General features: G+C 39.5%; 2 protein-coding genes across 2 annotated transcripts in view; one reads left to right on the top strand and one right to left on the bottom strand.

Annotated features, from left to right (window-relative positions):
* LOC128863485 (cytoplasmic dynein 2 heavy chain 1) overlaps nt 1-27286 on the bottom strand; it is a 55764-nt gene that overhangs the window by 3039 nt on the left and 25439 nt on the right. Inside the window, exons 19-33 of the mRNA XM_054102671.1 lie at nt 17934-18059; nt 17720-17851; nt 17140-17653; nt 16640-17074; nt 13670-13786; nt 13495-13608; nt 13333-13435; nt 13032-13264; nt 12744-12966; nt 12338-12681; nt 8675-9648; nt 7290-8614; nt 1528-2708; nt 1241-1459; nt 872-1180 (exon numbers count right to left, since the gene is read on the bottom strand). Coding sequence (XP_053958646.1) covers nt 872-1180; nt 1241-1459; nt 1528-2708; nt 7290-8614; nt 8675-9648; nt 12338-12681; nt 12744-12966; nt 13032-13264; nt 13333-13435; nt 13495-13608; nt 13670-13786; nt 16640-17074; nt 17140-17653; nt 17720-17851; nt 17934-18059 — 6349 coding nt within the window. The remainder of the gene's footprint in view (nt 1-871; nt 1181-1240; nt 1460-1527; nt 2709-7289; nt 8615-8674; nt 9649-12337; nt 12682-12743; nt 12967-13031; nt 13265-13332; nt 13436-13494; nt 13609-13669; nt 13787-16639; nt 17075-17139; nt 17654-17719; nt 17852-17933; nt 18060-27286) is intronic.
* Nucleotides 553-25878, top strand: LOC128863486 (AF4/FMR2 family member lilli). Its single transcript, XM_054102672.1, has 2 exons — nt 553-725; nt 24188-25878. Exons 1-2 carry the CDS (start codon nt 708-710, stop codon nt 25241-25243), a joined length of 1074 nt encoding a protein of 357 aa, XP_053958647.1. The 5' UTR covers nt 553-707; the 3' UTR covers nt 25244-25878.

Raw genomic sequence — 27286 nt, 5'->3', positions numbered from 1 at the left:
GGGTATTAGCGGAAGTGATACTAAGAAATAACCGCAATTCCTCAAGCTGCTTTGAAATATTAATATAACTAATGTAATTTCGAAAGTGTTAGTGCAAACTAGCATTGCATTTAGTCATTCTTGTTTTTCTCTTTAAAAGTTTCATTATTTTTCATTTACAATAGATATTAATTATAATTTTTCGAGAAAGCTGCTCTAATCCACTTAAATTATAAGAATTAGATCTAGTTGTTAACCCGCATTAGTTGCATTTAATTCTTGACATAATTCAGAATAAAGTCATTAATCCCGATTAACACCACCGTTTGTCTAGGTTATTTGATACATATGTCATCCATGAAAAATTTTTGAATGCATTGTGTATTATATAAATTAAACAAGAAAACTAGAATATTTAAATTTTTGCGAACTTAACAAAATTTAATTTGGTTGAAGCGCTTCTTGACCAAAATAGTTCTGTGCAGGTATTCACTTGCATTCACATATTCCCTTAAATCTGGCAGGCCTTGGCATACCTACCCCAACTTTTAATCTACTACATTAAATGTCAGCTAGTCTTACAAACTGTCAATCAAAAACAAAAACTAGACGGCCAGCCAACCAAAATTTTACAAAATTCCGGATTTCAGGGCAAATAGCCTAAAAACAACTATTTTGCAAAGAATATCGGAGGACATAAATTGCTATCAACGGTGGAGTATCATTTTATGGCCAAAATGGGAAAGGTGAGTGCCGCAAACAAATGAAAATAAATACTACAAATACAACTCGCTTCGCCAGAAAGACGCCGTCTGATCGGCGGTAGTTGTTTACTCAAAGCAAAATAAACAAGTATACGATTCCTAGAACAAGTGCCATTGCTCACATTTACCTTTAATGGAGCCAGGGTAATAACCGAGCCCTTTGTATGTGCGCTGGAGTGCATATTGCTGTTGATAACTTGAGCTGTCAGCTTGAGATCCTTACAAGAAGTGCCTATTTGTCGTGAATTAGTAAGTTTGAGACTAGACAACATTGTTTCACTATTGAAAACGGTAGTGAGATCGATTTGCTGTCCAAAATCCAGATGTAACTCCGAGCGGTAGCGGAGTTCAGCTGCCTGTCCACGTATCACAATCGCACGTATATAGTCCACTGTTGCCGGTGGACCACACCAGCAGCGAAGCCAAGCACCGGGAACCTGTGCAAATATTATCAAGCCTTAACAGATTGAAAAACAAGTGAAAATAGCCGTATTAACCTGATTTTCCGCAAGCATTTGAAATAAATGCAAATCAATATTTGATTTAGTATTGCTAGACGTTGACTTGAACCAGTTGTGTACCAGTGAAAGTGTTTGGTGCACCTCTTGAAAACACTTTGCAGCAGTTCTCAACTCAGATATGACGAATAGTTGCCAAGGCAAAGCCTGTTGTGTAGAGTCCTGCAATTCCTCTGCGGTTTTTTGAACAGTGCATTTCTGGAAAGTTATCAATAATGGATAAATTTAAAATTGCACATATTTTACTATAACTTAATAATTCTTACACCAGCTAACTTGCGCCAAAGTGCTAAAATCGGTTTAATTTGTTTCTCCATCTTGGCCAAGTCGGTTGTTTCTTGTTCACGGCACATCGATTCCTCTGTACATTCCGTTTTCTTGTAGTAGTTTGCGCGTAACTCCTTAATAATTTCTTTTGATTGTTCAATTTCACGACTGATATTTGTATGGTTCGACAAGTGGAATACGCCTGGTTCATCCGTATCGGGAAACTTTGAAATTGCGCTTATATAATCGAGTATTTGTGCACTTGTGGGAACAACAACTTTGGTGTTCAATGGACTCCAACGATTGTTCATCACATCAGCGGAACAAAATTCTTCTAAATAACGTTGGAGTACTTGTAAGTCGCGTGTGTTGTTGATGCGGCCACCAAATGCAACATTTTCGCATAACCGCTGCAAAATTGTCCAATCGCAGCGACCGCTAGACATTGTGCTATCTAGCCAGAGTAGCACTTCCATTGCAGCTTTCAAATCGGCTTCACCAAATTCATAGTATTTCGACCAACCTTGCGGTATGTATTTGCGACGTTCCTGCAGCACCGCCATAACAATAAAAACCACAAAACGTATCTTAACCAACTTGGCTTCTTTTGATATGCTTCGGTAATCACTCAGCGCGAAATTTTGCAACATACGTCGGACCTTGTGCTTAATACCGCTTGGAAACTCGTATAAAACCTTCACAAACTTGTACATAATCGTATCGCTGAAGCCGCGTGTCGATTCGCAAATAAGCCACAGGCGAAAACCATCGCGTTTCTTCAACACTTCCAATTCACGATCCAGCTCTGGCAACCAATCGGGAACAAGATGCACATTTTTAATACAAATCCACTTGCCGAGCTCAGCTGCCTGCCGTATAGCATCCAATGCGCGATGTTCCATACCGCGCCCAATCGAAAGTTCGGTGTATTTTTCGAGTCCAATTTTTTTGACAGCGACACTTCTTATTTCAGTGCCTGGATCATTTTCGGTTTGCGTAATCACTAGGATGGGTTTGTTGTCAGTGTTCTCATCGGCAAGTTGCTCCACTGTAGGCTGCACCACCGAATCTGGCGATATGCCCAGAATTTCGGCAGCTGCGCGGCGTAGCTGAACAAAAATAAGATCTGGGCGAAATATTTGCGCGATGAGCACGCGATGAAAGGGTGATTTAATATCGCCTATTAAAGAGAAATTTATTAAATCTTTAGTAATTATATTTGTTTTATACGAAAAAGTTAAGAAATTACTGAATTTGTATGAAACCGAATTTTGTGCACCCGGTACGCGTTAAATAGCATAAAATATTTTTGCTTTTCTGAAATGACTGTTTTACTAGAAGTTGTTCTTACTATTACCCATACAATTTTGGGAAAGCTGCTGAAGTCGCAGGCCTTGGCCATGTATAAACTCGGTCCATTCCGGCAACGTGGAACCGAGATTGTTTGGAAGGTGGTGTGGATGGTGATCTGGGTTGGACTTCAATTTAGCAAATTTTCAAACCATGGATAAGATGATGTAACGTAAGAATGAAAACTTTTTTGCTTGATTTCGCCTATTTTTTGAGCACATGGATGTCTTATGGGTTTAAAAATGCATCAAATTTCTGTTTTTAATAGATCTTAGAGCATTAATTGAAATTTCTTTTATATGGATCGGACGATGCAATACATGAATAAGTAAATTAAATTTGAAAACTGGAAGGTGGACGTTGCCACTCCTGTCTGGTCGCCTGGTACTTGTGATTCGCAGTGGGAAAAGCTCCAGACCTGTCAAAATACTGCTATTAGAACAGCTACAGAATGCCTCATATTTCTCCACTGCAACACCTTCACAATGAGACTTCTAAGCTCCCGGTCAAGGAGCAGAGTAAAATGCTGAGCAAGTAATTCCTGCTTGTATGTTACCGCCAGAATCATCCGCGCAAGATATATGCTAGGACCTGAACCACCTTTCAGGCATGCCAGAAGGCATCTCTTCACAAATACACTGACGAGATTCAGGACAAAACACAATCACAACTACTAGACCGGACAGTAATTAAACAACATTCACCGCCTTCCTAAACTCCCTGAATGCCGCTATCGGAGTCCAGGTACTACCTATTGCAGAAGCAATTGCAGAAGCAAGAGCTTCAGCTGCCTTGTGAGACCCACGTAACTTTGGTTCAATTACGGTCTGGGTATTGTACCCTCTCCACTTGGACCTAACCTGTCGAAACGGCAACCTTTCTTGGCCTACAGTTAGATAAGTTAGACGATAACAGTTGGTAACTACACCGCACTGGCAGGGACTTGTGAACTGCTACAACAACAACTCCTATTTTCCAATATATACATACAAATACACATACGTAATTCCATCCTTTGGATTAACCCTTTTGCTAATTTCGAGAAAGTTTCTTAAGTAGTGACTTTTTCAAAACTGCAGTTCTCTGGAGAGAATTCGTGTGGTTATAAAGCGATTTTTCTCATTTCAAATCTACCTTATGGCAAGGACGTCTCATTGTTTTAGTTAACGTTGCAGTGAGAAATAGATGGACAGAAAATAAACGTCTGATAAAAAGGGAAGTGGGCGTGTTTTCAACTTCATTAAATTGTGCCTACACTATGGAGACAACATTCAATACCTGTACGCATTTTTTTGTGACAACAACAAAAAATTTCGAATTTTTTTAAACTTTTTTATCTAAAAATTCAAAAAAATGCATGCTTTCCGTATAAAAAGCATTCATTGGAGCATAATCCGAAAAAAACAAGTAACTGTTGAAATTTGTAAAATATTAAAGCAAAACTATACACAAAAAAATTAAAACGAAATAAAAATAAAATAATAAAACGAAGTTCAAAAAAAAAAAAATGAAATAAAAAAAATAAAAATCTGAAACGAAATTAATTAAAATTGAAACGAAAATAACAAAAAAAAAATTAAAACGAAATTAACAAAAAAATAAAAAAAAGATTTTAATGAAATTAACAAAAAAAATTAAAACGAAATAAAAAAAATCAAAACGAAATTATTATTATTATTATTTATTAGAATAATATTAAATATTACACTAACTTAAAAACAAAAAAAAGAGCACACTAGCTGCTTGGGTCCTCGGTGCTAAAACGAAATTAAAATAAAAACATACATAAAAAAAATGTAAAACGAAATTAAACAAAATTAAAACGAAATTAACAAAAAAAAATTTAAACGAAATTTTCAAAAAAAATTAAAACAAAAATAACCAAAGAAAAAAAAAAATGAAAACGAAATAAAAAAATGTAAAAAAAAATTTAAACGAAATTAACAAAACAAAAAAAATAAAAAAAATTTAAACGAAATTAACAAAAAAAAAATTTTTACGAAAATAATAAAAAGTAAAACGAAATTAACAAAAAAAAAAAAACATTTAAACGAAATTAACAATAAAAAAAAAATTAAAACGAAATTAACAATAAAAAAAATTAAAACGAAATTACCAAAAACAATTAAAACGAAATTAAAAAAATTACCAAAGAATGGCTTTTTTTTATCAAAAAGTATGAAAAAAATCCTATAGGAAACATTTTTTTTTTTATCCAAAAGTATGATAAAAAACCCTTAAGGAAAACATGAAAATCCTATAGAATACATTTTTTTATCTTTTATCGAGTAGTAGGAAAAAAATCCTATAGAGAACATTTTTTGTTATTTTCTATCGAATAGTGGAAAAAAAAATCCATAGAAAACATTTTTTTTGTATTTTTTCTAGTATAAAAAAATCCTATAGAAAAAATTTTTTTTATTTTTTATAGTATTTAAAGTATGAAAAAATTCCGTAGAAAACATTTTTTTTCTTATGTATGAAAAAATATGAAAAAAATCCTAGAGAAAACATTTTTTTTTATTTTTTATCGAAAGGTATGAAAAAAATCGTAAAGGAAACATTTTTTTTTGTTTTTTATCGAAAGGTATGAAAAAAACCTTTAGAAACCATTTTTTTTTTTTATCGAAAGGTATGAAAAAATCCTAAAGGAAACATTTTTTTTTTTTATCGAAAGGTATGTAAAAACCTATAGAAACCATTTTTTGGTTTTTTTTTTTCTATTGAAAGGTATGAAAAAATCCAATAAAAAACATTTATTTTTTTATTGAAAAGTATGGAAAAATCCTATAAACATTTTTTTTGTATTTCTTATCGAAAAGTATGAAAAAAATCCAATGGAAAACATTTATTTTTTATTTTTAATCGAATAGTATGAAAAAAATCCTAAAGGAAACATTTTTGTTTTTATCGAAAGGTATGAAAAAATCCTATAGAAACCATTTTTTTTTATTTTTTATCGAAAGGTATGAACAAATCCTATAGAAATCATTTTTTTTTTTTTTTATTTTATGAAAAAATCCTATAAAAAAAAATTTTTTTTATTTTTCATTGAAAAGTATGGAAAAATCCTATAAACATTTTTTTTGTATTTCTTATCGAAAGGTATGAAAAAATCCAATAGAAACCTTTTTTTTTATTTTTTATCGAAAGGTATGAACAAATCCTATAGAAACCATTTTTTTTTTTATTTTTTATCGAAAGGTATGAAAAATCCTATAAAAAAATTTTTTTTTATTTTTCATTGAAAAGTATGGAAAAATCCTATAAACATTGTTTTTGTATTTCTTATCGAAAGGTATGAAAAAATCCAATAGAAACCGTTTTTTGTTTATTTTTTATCGAAAGGTATGAACAAATCCTATAGAAAAAATTTTTTTTATTTTTCATTGAAAAGTATGGAAAAATCCTATAAACATTTTTTTTGTATTTCTTATCGAAAGGTATGAAAAAATCCTATAGGAACCATTTTTTTTTATTTTTTATCGAAAGGCATGAAAAAATCCTATAAAAACCATTTTTTTTTATTTTTTATCGAAAAGTATGAAAAAATCCTGTACAAACCACTTCTTCTTCTTTTTTTTCAAATCAGCAGTTGTTTGATTTACAATTCTGGTGAAAAAGGCATTCACAAAAAAATCAAAACTTTGAATCGCTATATCTCGACCAGTCGATATTTTCTCCCTCCCCTTTTCACAATTTATGATACTTTATAGAAAAACTTATTCATCCAAATTTCACCAAAATCGAAGCGGTGAAGTTTTGGCAGGTATACTCGGTGTGTTTTGCCCCATATTCTCAGCCTTATCGTTGATTACCGGTTAAACAAACCAGGCCAGTGAATTATAATATAATAAAATACAAAAGTGGAACAAATTATGGAATTTGTTTGAAATCTACCGCTACACCGAAGCGAATCGAAGGTAGGTGTGAATATTGAGCGATATTTATAATAGTAAAGATTAACATTTGCAGCCAGCTCAACATGACACCCGATGACCAAAGCGACCTCTTCTTGATCCACATACCGATCTATACCTGATATTCATAGTGAAAATAATTCCGAAGATGTGGCCAGCATCAGCGATTCTGAAATAATCAGCTGGTTTGCTGATTTAACCGGGGCTACAACAGCGGCTTATTTATGAAAAAACTGAGATTTTGTTGATGATATATGGAAAAAATCTACGCAACCATTGCTCGTGTTATCTCAGTGCCTTCTGAACAACGACTGGTTGGACGAGCGTAAAAATCGTGTGAAATGAGCGCGCAGAATTCTGCTGCCGAACTCCCAATGACTTGGCAGTCGAAGTTACTCTCACAATTTTGCTTCGTATGGTCAAAACTTGTAATCTATGTTCTTTGTCTCATATTAATAGCTTAAAATCGCATTGCTGGCTGCATATCTTACCTGGCATCTCTGGCGTCTGATCTACGACAAAACTTCGCCAGGCATAATCTTTCTGCAACTGCAGTTGTTCCTCAATTTGTGGCACTTGTGTTAAGAATATCTGCAATTTAAGCGCCGCCTCTTTACCCACACATTCGGGCAACTGTACTGAGCCCAAATCAACGCTGCCTATGCTTACATCAGCTGTGACCATAAAGTTCGTAACAAACATTTCCCACTCTGCGGCAGGCATCCGTTCCGGATAGGCGCTCTTGCACACATATAACGCCAAAGTCAAGTGACTGCCACGCGATGTTGAACGCGCCAGATATTGGAATGTAGCACAAACCAGCTGCTCATACACGCGTCGTTCACTATCGTTTCCAACCGAGTTACGACTTTCGAATGTTTGCAGTGAGTTGAGAAAAAGTTGTATAAATGCCAACGCTGGCAACTCATAGGATACCGTGAGCTCGATGTAAAATTTTGCTGCCTTTGTGCAAAGCTCACGCAGCTGAGTGTAATCGGACAGAAGAGACTCCTTGACACGCGCACTTTCCTTCAGTGATTTATCAATAAAATTGCTGCTTTCCTTCACCTCATTCAGTGTATTCAAGAGCTTTTCATTCTTCAAAATGTCGCCTTGAGCAGTTGAGAGCTCTTCCAGCAACTTGTCTTCCAATTCGATGCGTTGCTTCAACAGTACCCCTTCATTTTTCAACAATTCAATGCGTTTGCGCTCCAGCTGTGGGTTCTTTAGTATAATGGCTTTAGACATGAGCTGATCGGCCAAGCCTATAGCGGTCACAGTGAACGGTATGCAAGTCAAATAGCTCAACGTTTCTGGTTCAATGCTCAATTTATTGGTTTTGGTAAAGAGTACGAGTTGGAATTGTTCATGTAGGTCAATCATTTTTGAGCCAATTTCTAATAGCTTCTTTCCAAATTTAACATAAAAGCGTCCCTGTAGCAGCTGCAGTAGCGGCGGACGCACTTGCTGACAATCCTGCACTATGAGCACTTTGCCAAAGCGTACGGCCAACTCAAGCATGTAGTTTAAACGTTCATTGCTCTGCGTGGTGATGTCGTATGGTCTTTCTTTAGTACGCAGATACTCCTCTAGCCAGTTCATGGCGGTTTGTGTGGGATCTAATACCAAAGGTACAGGATAGCTGCCAAAGGGTAAATCGATCATTTGGCGTAGTAATGCGGCGTTTTCGATAATTTGCGCATCAGGTGCGAGACCCATGCTTTCCCAGATGATTTGTTCCTGCTCGGTGAGTAGGCTTTTACGTAAATCGAATGGTCGCAACTGCAGCTCGGCAAGTAAACGATCCATGCTGAAGCTGAAATGCGCAAAGATATAGAAAAAAGTGTTAATGTTGTATACGCAAATAATGACCCACCTTCTCCGCTCTAATGTCAGATGAGAGAAATAATTGATGGCCAATGCAATGAGTAGTGATTTAGTGTCCAACGTCTTATGCGACGCCTTGTACTCATCCAGCTGCATGCTCCATGTATGGAATTCAGAGCTAAGTTTCTCAATCAACACTTCAGCTGCATTTAATGTCTTACGCGCATCATCCAATTTAATTTCCAACACCGCTGCTTCCTGTGTATAAGAATTCAACTTGGCTGACAATTGTTTTACGCGATTGTCCACATCATCCAAACCGCTCATTAGTGTTTGCATTTCGCTCTCCGCCACATCCAAGTTACGTTGCAGCTCATTTTGCTCGCGCTCTAACGGCCGTATGCTTTGTATGACCTTTGAGTAGCGCACACTCGCCTTGACCCAAGCGGCTAAGGGCGCAGCAGCTGCCGAGGCACGTTTTGCATTCTTCATTTCAAAGGATTCCGCCTTCGCGTCTAGCAATTTTTCAACCGCCACACAATTATCCGGATTGATATGCGCTGGATCCAACGAGCGTATATCTTCCTTGACTCCACGTTTTGCCAAAAAGGTTTTCATACTATTCCACGAGGTATCGCGTATACCCATCAATCGCAAAACGCCTTCGAGTATGTCGCGTATAGTCTCTGGCGGCGCACGTAATGAACGTATCTCGGATAGTGCTTCCGATTTTATTTGACCCACTGCTGTGCTGGCCTCCGCCAGTATGGGCTCCACTTCGGCGAGCTCCTGTTGAATTTCCTTCTGACGCAGTTTCAACTGCTCGCTGCTATCCTGCGTCTTCTTCTTCAGCTCTAGCATATTGGTTTTTTGATCGTTGGCGCTCCGCATAGTGGCCGAAATCATTTCGAGTGCATCGTTGGCTAGTTTGCGTTTTTCCGCAAGCGCTTCCTCCTGTTGGCCGGCATTGGATTTGAGTGTGTCTACTACGTTATGGGCGGTGGCTAGCTTGTCAACGCCATGCTGGGGGCGTAGAAAGTGGCGGTGGGGAAAAATATTATTTGAAAGTTCTGAGAAAAACTCTTTTATGTATGTACACTTGTGGGCAAAATAATAGGTGTGTGATATAGTGGAAAGTCTCGGCAATACATATTTTTTTAATTTTAATTAGCTTTTAATAAAAATACAGTTCTTTCTGCAACCATGTAAATCAAAATTTCAAAATTTGAGCCGAGTTTAAAAAAAATTTAACAAATTTCCATAAAATTTTCAACATTTTATTCACAATTTTTAAACCAAATTCCAGAAATTTGCTTTAAAATCTCAATATTTTTATTCAGAATTAAGAAAAAAATTGAGTATGCAGATTTATAGCCCAAATGTTCGAAATATTTTTCATGCCCGACTCCGTTTAAAAAAAAATAAAAAATTTTTTAGAAAATCAATGCAATTTTGCAGCCTTTAAAATTTAATGGGCTAAAAAAGCGTGTACTACATTTCTTTATTCTGAATAAAAATATTGCAGTTGTGAAGAAAATTAAAAAATTTTTTTTAAATCCTCTACAAAGTTTGAAATCTTAATGGTTTTGGCGTACAATGAACGGAATTTTTATGAAAAATTATTAAAATTAAACAAAAAAAAATCCCAAACTGCCCCATATGTCACACTCTTACTTCCTCACCGCCCTTATAAGTTTTATCCACAAAATGCTTAGCGACAGAACTGTCACGGCAGAGTGGGGCGGTATCTCCATCCACCGGCAGGTGAGTAGAGGCACTCCGCAAGGTGGGGTTCTCTCACCATTCCTCTGGGTTGTTGTTCTAAATGATCTGTTGGAGGAGCTGGTGAAGGGGGGCTGCAGGGTAATTGCCTACGCGGATGACGTGGCACTAATTGTTAGAGGAAAATTTTTGGATACTCTGTACAACTTGATGCAGGGATATCTGAATGCAGTTGTTAGATGGGCAACGGATTGTGGCCTGTCGGTGAATCCTCTTAAGACGGAGCTCGTCCTATTTAAGAGGAAATATAAAATACCCAGAGCTCAACTTCCCTCACTAGGGGGCGCTCCTCTGATGCTTTCTGACAAGGTGAAGTACCTAGGTATTATCCTTGACAGCAAGCTTACATGGAGGCCCAATATTGAGGAAAGGGTGAGGAAGGCAACAATCGCCTTGTATGGGTGCAAGGGCGCAATTGGCAAAAGATGGGGCCTCTCGCCTCGAGTTGTTTTCTGGCTGTATAATACTATTGTAAAGCCTATCTTGTTATATGGAGTCATAGTCTGGTGGAACTCACTAGAGAAGACGACATTGGTGAAGAAGCTGGAAAGAGTTCAGAGGTCGGCACTCATTGGAATCAGTGGGGCGCTTCGAACGACTCCTACTCTGGCGCTCAACGCAATGTTAAATGTGGTACCCGTAGATATCGCAGGCAGAACTGCCGCTGCACGTACCGCAATTAGACTGAGGGGCTCATAGCTCAACCTCCCTTATGGGCACTCAAGCATCCTTAGAAACTTTGAGTTCATCCCTCTGTCATCAGACCAGTGTATACCCTCATTTAGTCCAACCGGAACATTCTCCACTCACATCGAGTCAAGGGACGAGTGGACGGGGGGCTACACTTGGGGGCAGGGCCTGGTGAACTTGTTCACGGATGGATCGAAGTTGGAAGGAAAGGTTGGCGGAGGAGTCTTTTGCGAAAGGCTCCCCATCAGACCAAAATTCAGGTTACCGGACCACTGCAGTGTGTTCCAGGCAGAGGTAGCCGTAATCGAGGAGGCAGCTGATTGGCTGCTCAAATGTGTACTAACAGTCAAGAAGGTAAATATTTACTCCGATAGCCAAGCGGCAATTAGGGCCCTCGGGTCTATGACGGTGCATTCGGAATTGGTCAAGGAATGCTTGACCTCACTTTCGACTGCGTCCGAATTCTTTGACATCAGCCTCATCTGGGTTCCCGGTCACAGCGACATTGCGGGAAACTGTGAGGCGGATGAGCTGGCCAGACAAGGGACATGCGAGGTGATTTCCCCGCGGAGGGAGAAAATTGGAATCCCCCTGACTACCTGCGGACTGCTCCTGGAAAGATGGGCATCGCGCAAACTCAGCAAGCGCTGGGCAAATACACAAACGTGCAAAGTCGCGAAATCCTTCTGGCCACGTGTGGACCGAAGGCGCTCGGGTGAGCTTCTGAGGCTGACAAAATATCAGCTCTCCAATCTAGTGGGTTCTCTCACAGGACACAATGCGCGAGGAATGCATGCTGTGAGACTTGGAATCACCTCGAGTCCTTTCTGTGCTGGATGTATGGAGGATGAGGTGGAATCATCTCAGCACCTTCTCCTTAGCTGCCCTGCTCTGGCGGGGCTAAGATCCAGGCATCTTGGCTCTTACTTCTTTGCCACGCCTGCTGATATAGCTGGCGCTGACATTAAAAATCTGATGAGTTTCATCAGCAGCATTAAGCGGTTGACGCAAACATAGTCATCGTTTATAATCCGCACTCTCCTAACCTTCCCATCACCACCTCTCCCCGCCCTCTTCCTGCACCTCATCGGTCCTTCCCCTCTCCTCACTTCCTTGACAATGGTATCACAAAGGACGAATCTCTCTTCGTCCAAGTGTACCCACTCCCTGGGCAACCATACTAACCTAACCTAACCTAACCTACTTCCTCACAGGTGTAAGAGTATTTATAAGTATTTACCTGTAATTTTTCCAGTCTCTTGTTGATGTCCTTAGCGAAATTGGTGTAAATATAAAAGTAGGAGCGTATCAACTGGTAGTAACGCTTCGGCGCCTGCTGGGTGATCAAAGATTCTACCGCATCCGTAAAGTACGAGAATACGGGCACGCTGCCCCTGCTCCCTGCAGCTTCGCCAAGAATTTCAATGAATTTCTTCGGCAGCTGATTTTGCGTTTCAGTAGAGGCAGAGCGCACAAAATAAATATCCATATTACGGTAAAGTGTTGGAAACCTGCTAAATAAACTGTTAAGCGTCGCATTGGCCGGATCCAAGGTGATAATCAAATGAAGATTCTTCTTAGCTTCTAAAAATTTATTGATATGTGAGAAAAATGTTGGTCAATGGAAATACAATGCGCGATAGTACTTTTCAAAAAGTATGCGCCTATGGACTCCTGAAAGCCCTCCAACTGTGCAGCATGCTTCAGCGAGCTAGCTATAGATTCCAGATCATCACCAAATAAATCAAGTATCTCACTTCCCTCCAGCACGGCTTCAATTGGCTTCATTATGTCCGGTGCAAATGTAATCCAACAGTGATCGATGAGCAAACAGGTGCACTGATCCTCAATTGCTGCAGTTTGCATGGCCTGTGCGAGATTGCATTTGACATTTATTAAGAAAAAAATTATTTAAATTTCGAAGCGCGATTTACCAATTTCAAATCATTATAGAAGTCCGTCAGTCCATAACCAGCGCCACCTTGTGTGACAAAAATTTTTGCCTGTTGTAAATTGGCTGCTGCATATAGCGCATCCAAATGCCTACCACCAGCGCGTGCAAGCAACAGCAAGTGCGTCTCATCGCGCGCCAGCACACGCGCCACTTTGGACACCAAATCAAGTAGCTCTCTGGTGATCGGCTCGTCAATGATAAAGGACTCGGCATCTAAGGCGTAAAAAAATCAATTAGCTGAGAAGAAAGAGACTGTAAAACTATTTTGTATATTTTCGTACTGCATATTGTAATCTGTTTCTGTACTTCTTCCAACCACGCGTCGTGTGCGAGCGCACGAAATTCACCACAGTGCTTCGATGACTTAGGCACGAAAAATACTTTCTGTGTAATGTGAATGAGGTTAATTTTTTTATTTACTTGCAATTATTTAAATGCCTTACCTCTCTGCCGTAGAACTTGCGCATTGTTTGCCTGAATATACTCTGAAACTCGGACACATCAGCTTCACTAGCCAAGCGATCTTCGAACATGGAGGTTAACTCGGCGCAAAAAGCCTAAAAAGAAGTTATAAAGAAAATATTGCGCACAAACCAATCTTATGGGAATGATACTCACCTCATTGAAAGCTTCAGCGGGATAGTATTCCAGATTATGCAGCAATTTCATAATAAATTTCGGATTGAAATTGTAATGCTCCCAAGCGCGTGACGAAGCTGTGAATGTTGCTTGTAACTGAAAGACGAAAAAAGAGATATATTATTTGTTGCTTGAATGACTTAATGTTGGTACACAAACGGAAGGAACTACAGTTTTACACCACCTTCGAACGACAGATGATTTTTATGAGGATATTTTACATGAAAGAAATATACTCAGCCTTTGCCTTTGCCTGCCGAGAGGCGACTGCTATACGAAAAAAAAAAATCTGCCATTGGAGTGCTATTGCGACATACTCAGTATATCTCGGAGAGGCCTGATTATATCATCCCGGCAGTAACATTAAACAGAAGTTTTGCCACTCTCTTTCCATCTCAGGAGGAAAGGAGTAAGGCACTCCCACTAAGCAACTTCGACACTACAGTCTATACACATGGCTTTAAAATGGATTGTGGGGTTGGAGCTGGTACATATATATATATTCTCGTAGACTTAACCGCTTGCCGTGCTTTAACAAATCTGACTCGTGATTAAAATGTTAGCCGAAACATGAATAAGACGAGCCAGGCTCGGGAATAGATCGTCGGACCAAACGTAAATATCACGAGCCGAGGTCGTGTACAGATAGTCGGATCAAACATAAACATCACGAGCCTGGGTCGTGATTGACTGTTAGTTTCTATCTGTACGCCACCAGAGTTAGTCACGACTCTCATAATTGCTGCTACATCATCTCGCGCATCAGTCTGATCTGTTTACCACGCGTTGGGCCCGAGTTTCGTCGAGCTAAATGGCAGGGAAATTGAAAAATCTGTATGTCTTCCTAATGCCTGCAGTGTCTTTCAGGCGGAAGAACAAGCAATTGGGGAAGCTTGTGAGATAGTAAAAAGGAAGGAAGCTTTTAAGGACAATATCGCTATTCTTTCGTATGGCCAAGTTGCAATCCAGGCATTGGATTCGGCTACAAGAACCTCTAAATTGGTGGAACAAAGTAGGAATAGCCTTACAACCTTGAGCGAAAACCATAAAGTTACCTTAATCTGAGTCCCAGGACATCGGAACATTGAAGGTAACGAAAAAACAGATGAACTGACAAGAGGGGGATCTGCCATGAATAACGCTCTTGCAGAATCGGTGCACTCAAGGTGAAGAATACAATTTCATTAAAATACCTACGAATCGCGGATTGTAGATGGAGAGACCAGACGACATGCAGTCATAATTGGCTTTTGGTCTGTCGAAGAACAAGCAGCCAAAATGGGCATCGTTCACAACATACAGTGTCATAGTTGTAAACAACCGGAGAAAAAGCAAACAAGCTTCCATTTCCTATGTGAATGCTCTGGGCAAACCGCTGTTCGACAGTCTTGAGCAACTGTCTGGCTTAGATGTCAACAACCTAATAAGATTCCTAAACCGCACGGATTGGATATAGTCATGCTGTAAATAACCGTTCAACAAGTTGGTAAGGAGGATGTGGCAAAAAAATGCTGCGGAAGCTCTAGTTGGATTCTGGATACCACTTCAACCAACCTGTGTTTCGAACCCACAATGAACTTCGAACCCGAGGCAATCGAATGGTAGTCATTTACCCACCCATTCGCCTACGGCATAACACCGCTAGAAATTCTGACTGCAAGGTTTGAGATTTTATAAAAAAATTAAATAAAAAATAAATAAATAGGCAAAACATTGCAAAATGTCACACGGCTTCGATGACACAGGTTCGATGTTTGGGTGGAGCTTTTATTTTAATTTGTAGTGTCTGTCTTGATATTTTCCCACTAATAGAGAGCTTCATGTTGCCCCTAAGTGGCAGATGGTTTTTTTCAGAAAATTTTACACGACAGCAATGCACCTAAGAGTTTGATTTTCCTGCCGAGGAGAAACCAAACACTATTAATAATAAATTTCACATTTCATATTTCTATAATATTTAATTTCAATAGAGCTTTGAACTTCAATCTTAAGATCTTTTATGCCCTCTACTCTTCCGCAACACCTCATCCAGAGCGAGTTCTTTTAACTAATCTAGGATAGTACTTCGTTGGGCTGAGCGCATGTGCCTCTCCTCCGGTCATATCAGACGGAGATGATTGCTTCTCGATATGGTATAACACACGAGAACCAAATATGATGGTGTTTCTGGTGATAGGTCGTAGAATCGACAGGAGTCATTCCGATCCTATGTAAGTGGTTGGTCTGCAATGTTCAGTGAACGCCTCCGTTTGTCTTTAGGGAGGATTATGAAAAGTTTTAATATCTTACAATTATAACCTGCCCGAGAGAACTTCGCTTGGCATCGCCAAGTAGTAACAAAACAGGGTAACATAAGATAAGAGTGTACTAAACAGACCGTGAAGCAAGCCGGTAGCAAAACTGGAATCGCCGTCGTCAATCTCATCTAACGGTATGCCCAAGAAACATGTGACGGGGTGAGTCCAAAGGGAGAGCAGTGTTCGATAAGTGGTTTTAAGGGGACACGTGAATAGGTGCTTAGTGCCGTGCGAGGTAAGTTCACATGCCGGGCATATGTTGAGTATCTCGGAGTCGATGGTAGATGGGTAGGAGTTTAACCTACTACAAAATCCTGATTGCAATTGTGCCAAGATGACGCGGGTCTCATGTGGCAGCTGCAGCTCTGTCACTGCTATTTTTGGACTGCAGTGACGGTATTCTCGGGACTTGAGTTTAAGAAAGTGGTAAAGGAGTCCCAACGCCGAATGGCGTTTATGGTCTGTCTATACACTGGAAAGACCGGTGGGTGGCGGATTAGGTCCTGTAGCTCAAGGATATGTATGTTATCTGTCAATAGGTCCGAACTTTGCACTTCCGCCTGTCATTTGTTAATTAATTAATTAAAATACACAAATCCATCGTTTTTGTTTCTTCGCCGTGCAACTGCAAGTCCATACTTTACTCATTTACCTTCTTGAATAACTCCAGTAGTCCCTCAACCACATACTGCACATTCACCGCCGCCGTTTTGAAGCGTCCACTCGCCAATAGAGGCTCCAACTGACTCTGTACTATCGTCAACATATCAGCATCGGTTGGATAACTGACACGCAGGAATTGATTTATTGCTAGAAAACGTGGCGCCAATTTGTGCAGACCGCCACCCATCGATGTGGCAGGGTCCTGCGAAATAGAACCACATATTTGCAAACCGCTAATGTGTACCCATTCCAGATTATCTGCATAGAAACCGGCGCGTTGTACTAGCTGCAGCAACAGCTCCATAATCTCGCTAGTGCCCCATGCATCCAAGTAGCAGAGGTCGAGATTCTTCAAGAACAAAACCACACGTGTTTGCTTCGGTTTGAATTCGCGTCCACGCAAGCCACTCACCGCTACACAGTTCTGCGGAAAGTATCGATTATCAAATCTAATATTGATTTTCAATATTAACTCTAACTTCAGCATACCTGCTTTAAGCAATGCAAAATATAAGCAGGTGTTAGCTGCATCGAGCAATTGATGACAATCAAATCATAACCGGCGTACTCCTGCACCGCCTGCAGGAGCAGCAACGTCTTTGCTGCACCCGTAGGACCCACAATCAGGAACGGCGTGTTAGTCGGAGCGCTTAAGTAGGTGTGTAATGTGTTCAAATACGATTTGACTGTAGCAGTCTGTATGAGCTGTACGCCGCTGCTAATGCCATTCGCGCCAATTGGTGGTGGTAAGGCGTCCGACTCATAAAACTCAATTGTGCCGCGCTCGTTATTGAAGTGTGCAAATTCAGCGTGATTCGGATTACTGATGTAAATATTTGCGCGTTCAAATATGAAATTGGCCAATTCGTTGTGGCGTTCGGGTGGCAAGAAACCGTAAAGTGCGCGACAAAGTGTCACACAGAATTCATCGCGACTTTGCACGGCGCGCAGCCGCAATAGTAGAGCGCGTAGGAGCGTCCACCTATTCAAAGCGGGTAAACAGCTGTTGGGCGATAATTAAAGATGTACTGTGCAAAATGTGAATGCCTGCAAATTTCAATATACTTACTATAAGTACTCGCTTTCGACCCACTGTGCGGCTGGCTTGAATTGCTCTTCGATGTAACTGTACAACAAATCGCCGAACTCTTCTCTGGCTAGCCTCGTTTCAAGTATTTGCGCCTGTGGAAAGTCTGCAGCGCTGCGCAAGTGAGGAGAATAGTTTTTGTTATTTTTATTTGGTTAAAGATAAAATATTATTTATAAACTTAGGTCATTATTACTTCATGTTGACAATGCCCATGCGTGAAATAGTGGCTGGCGAAGCATGCCGCACATCTGCCGTTTCGAAGATGAAATTCACATTGTTGCCGAATTGTATGCGCCAACCTGAAGGCAGGGTCAGCAATCTGTAAATAATCGAAAGTAAATGAATGCAGTTTATGAAGAAAAATCGGATGTGTAAAGAGTTTTTAGGAAGATTTTTACGTGGTGGGTCCCAAAAGCTATCCTGGGTTGCTTCCTTCTCACATTAGCTCAAGCGAATGTTCGAGAGTTACTTAGAGGATACTTGGATACTTTTGAAGAGCATTTGGCGTAAATTGACTAATTTTTATTTGAATAAATATATTTTTTTCTCAATAATTTCCGCAATAAAGCAGACATTGGGTACGAGGGGTGCCTTTTATATGTCGGGATTTGGCAACCCTGGTGGGCAATCTGGCAACTGACAGCTGTATCGTAAAGTTTGACATTTTTGGCTTTTACGTACTCAGAGCGTTTTGAAATACCAGTGCTATTTGTGTTGTTTACAGTAACTTAAAAGATTCATCTCGGTCCAAAAATGGAATTAAATCGTGAACATTTTCGTGCGACTATTTTTTACAACTTTCGACGTGGATTAACTCAGCAACATTGCATGGATGAACTTAATTCATTTTTTGGTTATGAAGCTCCATCAAGGACCAGTGTTCATCGATGGTATAGTGAATTCAATCGTGGTCGTAGTTCACTCCAAGACGAATTTCGTGAAGGTCGTCCAAAATCAGTTGTTGTTCCGAAAACCATTGATGCTGTGCGCGAACTGATATTGCAAGATCGTCATGTGACCTATCGCGAGATTGAGGCAATCTTAGGCATTAGTGGTACCAGCATACATTCAATATTGCATAAACATTTGACTGTCAAAAAAATTTGTTCGCGCTGGATCCCACACAATTTGTCAATCGTTCAAAAAAAGGTTCGTGTCGATTGGTCGAAGGAAATGCTCAAAAAATACGATCGCGGGGCTTCGAAACACGTCGATGACATTGTGACAGGTGATGAATCATGGATTTATGCGTATGAGCCCGCAAGTAAACAGCAGCCGACTGTATGGGTGTTTCAAGATGAGCCAAATCCAACAAAAGTGGTTCGCGCCCGTAGCACTTCCAAGCAAATGGCCGCCTGTTTTTTCGGAAAAACTGGACATGTCGCAACCGTACCACTAGAACAACGCAGAACAGTAAATTCTGACTGGTACACAACCATTTGTTTGCCAGTTGTCTTCCAAGAAATTAGGAAAACCAATCGCCAAAGACGGATCATTCTTCACCTGGACAATGCGAGCTCTCACACATCGGTTCAAACAACTGCATTTTTGAGCACCCGAAACATCGAATTATTGGGTCATCCGCCGTATAGTCCTGACTTGGCACCGAATGACTTCTTTTTATTCCCGTACGTAAAAAACAAACTGAGAGGTCAACGTTTTTCGACACCTGCAGAAACGGTTGCGGCATTCAGAATGCATGTTTTGGAGGTACCTCATTCAGAGTGGCAAAAGTGCTTCGACAATTGGTTCAAACGCATGCAAAAGTGTATAGATCTTCATGGAGAATATTTTGAAAAACAATAAAGTGATTTTCGATGATTAAAATTAGTTTTTGTTCTCTAATCCCGACATATAAAAGGCACCCCTCGTATAAGTAAAAAGCAATACACGCCCGAAGACACCAAATTTTGACAAGATTTGAGTATTTACTTATTTTTTTTTTGTTTTTGTGCAACTACAACAAACATTAGGCAACATTATGAAATGGCTGGTAACCATATTCAGAGCAAAATTAAGACTGAATTACGTCCCCCTAAGGTGGAGGGAAGTCAGGTTGGTTTTCATACCAAAGGCTGGTAGGAGCTCGCATACGAAATCTAAAGACTTCAGACCTATTAGTCTTTCCTCATTTCTGTTAAAGACGTTAGAGCGATTAATGGACGCCTTTATAAGAGAAAAGTTGACACCGTCGCTACTCGCGAGTTCACAACATGCATACTCTAAAAGGTAGATCCACAGAGACAGCATTAAATTCTCTAGTTTCAGAGATAGAGAAATCAATAGAGAATAAAGAGTATTATCTGGTAGCCCTCCTAGATATAGATGGCGCTTTCAACTACATCCTACCGGAGGCGAAACCAAGCGCAATGACTGATTTGGGTGTCGCCGAGGGCCTTGTGAAACTTACAGAACAGTTGCTACTAGGCAGGTTCGTAATTTCGACGTTGGGACCCTCGACGATACGCAGATCCGTCAAGAGTGGCACCCCTCAGGGCGGTGTACTTTCTCCTCTGCTTTGGATTCTAGCAATGAATCAATTGTTGAAGAATCTAGAGGAAAGGAGGATACACGTAATGGCCTACCCAAACGATGTTGCAATATTAATAAGAAGGAAATTCCCAAACACCCTCTGCAACATAATGCAAAATGCTTTGAACGATGTAAGCCGGTGGGCTGCATCGAGTGGTCCTGGCATAAATCCCAACAAAACAGAACTAATCATGTTCACCAGAAAATACAGGATACCTGCTCTAAAGAGAATCACCTCCTCCTGCCCTTGAGAGAATCACGCTGTCAATTAGAGAAGAGGCAAGCTACCTAGGACTAGTATTAGATAGAAAGCTGTCGTGCAAACATACGATTAATGATAGAGTAAAAAAAGCAGCCACAGCAATCTATACATGCAAAAGAATTGTGGGGGCAAAATCGGGCCTAACCCCAAAAATAGTACACTGGCTATATACAGCAGTGGTAAGGCCTATCATGACATACGGTGTCTTAGTCTGGTGGCCAACACCCTATTAAAGAACAAGAGTAAAATGCCTAGAAAGTATTCAAAGGGGTGCTAGTCTCTGCATAAGCGGAGAAGAGGTAACGCAAGAATACTAGACGAATACCTCTTCCTAAATCAAACGACAGATTTTTGTAGCTCAGGGGAGTTGCATTTAAACACACCCTTTGCCACAACTTTCCCAACGAGAGAAGATCGGGACAATGGGGTAATGGACAATAAAAGCGGAATCAGCATCTATACTGAGGGTTCCAAGCTAAATGATCAAGTAGGCGGAGGCCTATGCGAACATCTCATTCCGGTTACCGGATCACTACAGCGTATTTCAAGCTGAAATATTGGCTATCAGAGAAGGCCTGCTAGCTCTAAATAAAAGTGTCCTCACAACAAGAGATATAAACATATATTCAGATAGTCAATCGGCCCTGAAAACTTTAAAATCGCCTAATATTAACTCGAAGACAGTAAAAGAATGTATCGACGTTTTGACAGAACTATCCCAGTACTTTGTAATAAACCTGATCTGGTCATAGAGACATAGAAAACAACTGCAAAGCAAATGAACTGGCGAGATTGGATACCACATTACCGATCCAACCAGACAAAGCGAACATACCTATACCTTTAGCAACTTGCAAGATGCTTATAGATAAACACACTATCAGTGCTGCCAAAAGGCTATGATCTCAGTCCCTGACCTGTGCAACTAGTAGAATGACGTGGCCGGAATGGAACATGGGCCACACAAACCGACTGGTGAAACTAAACAGGAAAAACATGAGACATCTTTTCGGGGTCCCAACAGAGCATTGTCTGATTGGCAGGCATGCCAGTAGACTGGGAGCGCCCTATAACGACTATTGCAGAAGCTGTAACGACATTGAAGAAGATGAGACTATAGAACACTTTCAATACCTACCTACCACCTACCTACTGACAGTTCTCCATATTTCTAGTCCGAATGCACATGTCGGTCTTATTATTGATTTTTATATAATATTATTTGCGGCCGCCGTAGCCGAATGGGTTGGAGCGCAACTACCATTCGGAATTCACAGAGAGAACGTCGGTTCGAATCTCGGTGAAAACACCAAAATTAATAAAAACATTTTTCTAATAGCGGTCGCCCCTTGGCAGGCAATGACAAGCCTCGGAGTGTATTTCTGTCATGAAAAAGCTCCTCATAATAAATATCTGCCGTTCGGAGTCGGCTTAAAACTGTAGGTCCCTCCATTTGCGGAACAATATCAAGACGCACACCACAAATAGGAGGAGGAGCTCGGCCAAATACACAAAAAGGGTGTACGAGCTAATTATTTATTTTATTATTTGCTTATTAAATAAGCTTAAGTTTGATTGTTTTTCTAGTAGCCAATATAGTTGTCGGAATTTGTTTTTCATCTCATTTCGCTTGTTCAATATGTGTTGTTTCGATGTGAGTTTATTTATTTTTCAATTTTAATTTAATAATCTAAGATTCAAATTTTATACATTTATAAAAATTCGACAAGGAAAATTTTAATTTTTTTATTCAAATTTTAATATAAATAACAAAGTGCAAGTTTGAAGTCGCTCAAAACTTTCATTGATTTTTTCTCCTGACGATGTTTCACGTTTGCTCCGTATAATGGAAAAAATGAGCCCTCACCTTCAGGGGCGAAAATTATCTAAAATCAATAAGAAAAACAATTTTTTTTATGGGCTATACAACTTCGTACCCAGTTTGTTTTTTTTTAATTCTGATTAAAAATTTTGAATTTTTGATGAAAATTGTCGAATTTTTATAAATCTGGTAAAAAGATTTTTTTATTACGTTTTATATTTTGTTTAAAAAATCATTCTTATACATCAGAAAAAAAGAAACGCAGTCGAGGCTGCGTTACTTGAACGACTCAGATGTCTGGTCAACAACTGTGTCCTCTAGTATGAAGTGTGTTAGGTATGCTGCAAAATAAACCGGGTCGGTCCCCATACAACAGAAAATCTTTTAAATTGCCCCTCTACTTTGAAAGCTTAGAAGACTTTAGGGTCATTAAATTGTTTTTCCTTGGCTAAAATCGAGTTTTCTTTTATTTGTTTTTCCCTGCCCACTCCTATGCACTTCTCAGCTGGTTTGTGAAATAATTTTTTGGCGTCGTGTGCAGCCGCAAATGTTTATAAACATATTCCCTAAGCAAAAAAAGCCACATCAATCAAGAAATGTGATTCGTCTGTTCGTTAACGTACAATTTTTATCATGTTTATGAACTGAATTATAGCGCATTTAAAAATTTTTGAATTTATAAATTTTTTAATATTCAAAAATCTACTACGCGAAAATCTGACAGTTGATTCGTATTCATAAATTCAATATAGCGACAAAAAATAGTTATTGCAGCAGCATTCAATGATATTCGAGAGCAGACTTGTGCTTTAAGGGGGGAGCCTGGTTTATAAGGTCAAAAAAATCAATTTTTTTTTTCGTTTTAAGCGATTCCTAATATATTTCAGAATATTCACACAAAGTTACAGAGCCTAATTCTCAATATTTCCGTAGATACAAAGCCAAAGGTAGGCGAGCGTTAGGTAGTTAAGCTGTGACCGGACAGCTGTAGTACAAACTTTATCTTCTTTTCTCGACTTTTCATTTTTATGATTTCTTTGAATTGGCGTACATGAATAAAAAAAACTAATAAACCTTTTGAAATGAATCATAGCTTGTTCCCTTCAGTATTAAATTCTCTTCTATTTGAACTAACAAAATAGATAAAAAAAAAATTTTTCAAGATTTTTATACCAAGTTAAAGTGAATTTTTTTTTATAGAAAGACATTTTTTTCTTTAAAACCTCCAGAAAGTTAAAATTTTGGAATTTCTTTCAGTTTTCTTAGTTCATCTAGAATAAAAAATCATGATGGTTAGAAATCCATTTGAATTTTTTGCTTTAGATAATAATTACGAGCTGTATCTTGTACGCCAGTTGGAAACTCCAGCGTTGCAGCGCTCTACTAATTTCTATGTTAAACATTTGTTTCCACTTATTTTAACCAGTACAAACATTTTTTATACTTTTTAAATGTTCATTAAAAGATAGAAAAAACTTTGCAGTGCTAAATTAATTTTTTCCTTAAAAAAAAATTGCAAAGAGATGTAAAATTTAGACCTCATAAACCAGGCTCCCCCCTTAAGATGCCGAATGTGGCTAAAAAAAAATCACGATCAACATAACCTCAAATGTAGGCCGAACCTCAAATATAGGTTATTCACGTTTAAATTTAAATATCTCGGGAACCTAAGCCGCCAGAACAATTTTTATAATAATTTCAGACCTTTGAAAAAGTATACCGAAGAAGCTCAATTTGCGTACTTCTTTACTTATTTTATTTTGCTTTTCATTTCAAAATATTTTCACATATTTATCAATTCCACTCAATGCAATCCTCTTTTCTCTTTCAGCTCACCCCCGAGGAAGAGGCACGCAATAAGATGCTGATGCGCGAACGTGATCGGGAGCGAAAGCGCATGAAACGGCTCAACCCCGAATATCGTCGCATGGAACAGGAACGCGATCGTGACCGGAAGAAGGCACGTCGTGCCAACGAAGCCTTCCGCCAGCTGGAGAAGTTGCGTGATAAGATACGTAAAGAACGCAAAAAGGGCATAATCAGCGAAGAGTCGCTGCAAGCTGATTTTGTGAATATACCACCAGTGCCTGTAGAACCAGAGGTGATCATTTCAGATACGCTGCCCAACGACAGCGGTACGCCGGCGCAAACTATTAGTCGTCAACGCGCCAGTATCTCCGTTGCTAGCCAAAATGCGAATCATGCATCGTCATTGTCAAACAATAGCCATGCCATCACCACCACCGCCGCCGCCGCCACGGCGGCGATCAGTACAGCAATAGCGTCAAGTGCCTCCGTGGCGAGTGCGAGCATACACCAGCAAGCACCCGTGGCTCATATGGCACAACTGAATAAAGGTATACTCTATCCACCACCGAATTTTGCCCACCATCCACTACCGATTGCCGGTGTTACACTTATGCCACAATTGTGCCATCCTATCTTGCATCAGAACCTAAGCGCTTCGCTGTATCCAACCAATGGCATTAAGCAAGAGTATCATGCCATCAAGCAGGAGTATAATGCGGATGCAGCTGCCTCCTCGTCTCCGATCACTGCAAGTGGCCATGTGCCTGGCGCTCCGAGTTCGGGTAACGGCGATGAACGAGATATTGCCATAATTGAACCAGAAATCATATTACACACCTCAACCGACATCATAGCAGCGCCACATCACTTCCAGAATGCACACGCGCATGCGCATGCGCACGCTCATCACTTGCATCAGCAGCAGTGCAGCATGTTCCAGCATATGGCGCCACAGGCACACATGTCACAGATGCGCACACACGCGCCTCTACTACCGCCAGCCACTCATGCCCACCAACAGCAGCAGCAGCAACAGCAACAAATGCAGCAACACTACGCGGCCAATAAAGGTTCTTAATGAAGACGAAAGCGGCAGCGCAGCGGTGTTACTTGACGCTGAAAAGCAAGCAAAGTTTTTCGAATGCAATCTTTTTATAAAATATAAATATACTATATATATTTTTTACTTGCAATTAGCAATAGGACTTAGGTATGTACGTGTTAAGTTCAACCCGGCGATGCTGTTAGTCTGGGTTTCGAAAATGGGGATTTCACTTAAATATTCACATAAATCCATATTCACCACTATTTTTTATAAAGAATTTTGATTTCATTAACTGGCATATATGCATCAAGAGAGAGAGAGAGAAGAGAAATAAGAAGAATGTTGAGAGTTGTGAGAATCTTAGGAGTGAAGGTCATATACTCGTATCGTAATGTAAAAATCGCTTTTAGTGCTTAAAAAACATTTGAATGCAATAAGTGTCGCATTTTTTATTTTTATTTGTCACTAGTTTTATTTTTGAAGTGTAATTTATAAGAGCATAGATTATGAATAAACTGTAACCTAAATGTGAGTAAAGCATCAGCTTAATATTCCGAATTTATCCGAAAATAAATTTGTCTAAATTAAATACCGAAAGAGCTTTTTTGCAATATCTTAACATTACTAAAAATAAACGAAACGATACTCATTTAAAACATCATCAAAAATACGTTAGTATTTCTTTAGTTTTTTTCATCCCAACACTGGAAGCAGTACTTTGATCTAACGGAACATAAATTGTAGATGAGCTGGGCTTGTTGGAGATTTGAAAATGGATAGAATTGGTGGAATAAAACGAGTTGTGTATAAGTTATTAACCAAGTTTAATAAGGGAACTGAGTTTGGATGAGGTACTGTGATGAGTAGAGGGCACAAAAGGTCATGGGTCGAAGTGCAAACCATAAATCTATGTTGTTGTTGTTGTTTTAACAGCATAGGTAGCCCTGTCAGTGTAGGCATATCATCGGTCGTCTTCGTCTAGCTCATCTAGGGTCCAGAGGGAGAGGGGGGTTAGATGAGTCGGTTTAAGGGGGCATGTGAAGAGGTGGTTAGTGTCGTGCGGGGTACCTTCACATGCCGGACATGTGTTTGGTATGTCGGGGTCGATTCTGGATATGTAGGCATTCATTCCCATGGCAGCCGGTTCTACCCCTAATGACTCGGGTTTTTCCCGACCAAGGGCTGCCGCCCCAGTATACTAGCCCTGTCTAGTGAAACACATATCATCCCTTAAATCTATCTACATATCTTTCTAAGTTATTAGCCAAATTCCTTTTTTATTTGAAAGGCCCTTATACGACTTTATTTACGTAATATGACATCGTTCAAATGTCTGCCGCAGCTTCTGATGGATGAATTTGAGCAACGATGTGAACTTTGCTGACTTATTTTTAGCGCTACTTCAGAATTCCATAAACCAGATCCCTTAAGTGGGCTTACCAAAGTCTACATAAATGAAGTTATCAAAGAATGGGAAGACATGTAATTTATGCGACACTGGATGGCTAAAATGGCGCCATTTAAGATGAAGAAGGATGGATAGTCCCGGACAGAGGCAGGCTAAGCAGATTATCCTTTCCACCAAGAGAACATCAAATAGACTTCTAATCCTTATAGAGTGGACTTATAAGAGGCTCACATATAACTAGATTATCTACTTTTTCGAGCTTAACTCCTAATCCGCAATTAAAAAGCAGGATTTGCCAAACGACATTTTCTCTCCGATTATATGGCCTCTGGAGACGATACAGCATGCTTGACTGAGCTTTGTGTGTGTTAGTGCAGTCGGGTGTCGTCGTGTCACACATACTTGTTGTCGGCTTTTGAATGATGAAAATCAAAAATTTTAGATATTAGCGTCAATCAGCCGACACGCACACATATAAAGTTCTTGTCAAACAATGCTTGACCGTCGCCAGAGGCCAATAAAGATATTTTTTTCAGTACAGCCCTGAGTTATCGATAGTTATTATTACGAATGTTAGCAGAAACATCAAAAGTAAAAACTAAATAAAATTGGCCCCGACAAAGAAGAGAGGTTTGTAGACATAATTCTAAAAAAAATGTTGTTAGATA

This window comes from Anastrepha ludens, chromosome 5, assembly GCF_028408465.1.
Source record: "Anastrepha ludens isolate Willacy chromosome 5, idAnaLude1.1, whole genome shotgun sequence".
NCBI lineage: Eukaryota > Metazoa > Arthropoda > Insecta > Diptera > Tephritidae > Anastrepha > Anastrepha ludens.
This window is presented reverse-complemented; position numbering and strand designations above follow the sequence as displayed.